Raw genomic sequence first — 750 nt, forward strand, 5'->3', positions numbered from 1 at the left:
CCTCTCCCCCCCGCAGCAGTCCCGGCCAGACACCTCAGCAGCAAGCCTCTCCGCGCCACCACCGGTCCACAGGCTGCGGCTCTCCGCCTCTCCGCCCGGGCCCTGCCGCGCACGCGCTCTCCGCCTCTCCGCCCGGGCCCTGCCGCGCACGCGCTCTCCGCCTCTCCGCCCGGGCCCTGCCGCGCACGCGCTCTCCGCCTCTCCGCCCGGGCCCTGCCGCGCACGCGCTCTCCGCCTCTCCGCCCGGGCCCTGCCGCGCACGCACTCTCCGCCTCTCCGCCCGGGCCCTGCCGCGCACGCGCTCTCCGCCTCTCCGCCCTCCCACTCGCGCTTCGCCCTCGGCGTCGCCGCCTCGGCAGAGCCGACTTCCTCCAGCACAGGCTCCCACAGTTAGGTCACCCTCCTTCGCGGCGCTGTTCAGTTTCATGCTCCAGTCATTAGATTACTTGATCAACGTCTGCCTCAAAGAGTGGGGCGATGAAGCTCTCTGAGGCAGAAAATGGTGTTTCAAGCCACTCTGCACCCAGCTCTCACGTGAGCGACACTCACACTGTGGACCACATCGCAGAAAAGACGAACCCTTCTGAGCACCGTGGGCGTTTACTGAATGTTTACTCTGGGCAAGCTCCACACCCGGCAAAGCCAGACGACACAGGAGTCAGCGGCAGGAGAATAAAAGCCGCAAGACACGCCACCAACAACAGCCGACGCTCCCGAATCCCACGCTGCGAGCAGCACGTCAAGCGCGCC

The 750-nt window shown here is 67.9% G+C and overlaps 1 protein-coding gene across 1 annotated transcript in view; it reads right to left on the reverse strand.

The window, feature by feature from the left end:
• Positions 1–750, reverse strand: part of PM20D2 (peptidase M20 domain containing 2) — a gene marked incomplete at its 5' end in the record, with an annotated part of 17136 nt that overhangs the window by 1425 nt on the left and 14961 nt on the right. Inside the window, one exon of the mRNA XM_021714124.1 lies at positions 266–413. Coding sequence (XP_021569799.1) covers positions 266–413 — 148 coding nt within the window. The remainder of the gene's footprint in view (positions 1–265; positions 414–750) is intronic.

This window comes from Carlito syrichta, unplaced genomic scaffold (assembly GCF_000164805.1).
Source record: "Carlito syrichta isolate Samal-C Ts95f unplaced genomic scaffold, Tarsius_syrichta-2.0.1 Scaffold305248, whole genome shotgun sequence".
Taxonomy (NCBI): domain Eukaryota; kingdom Metazoa; phylum Chordata; class Mammalia; order Primates; family Tarsiidae; genus Carlito; species Carlito syrichta.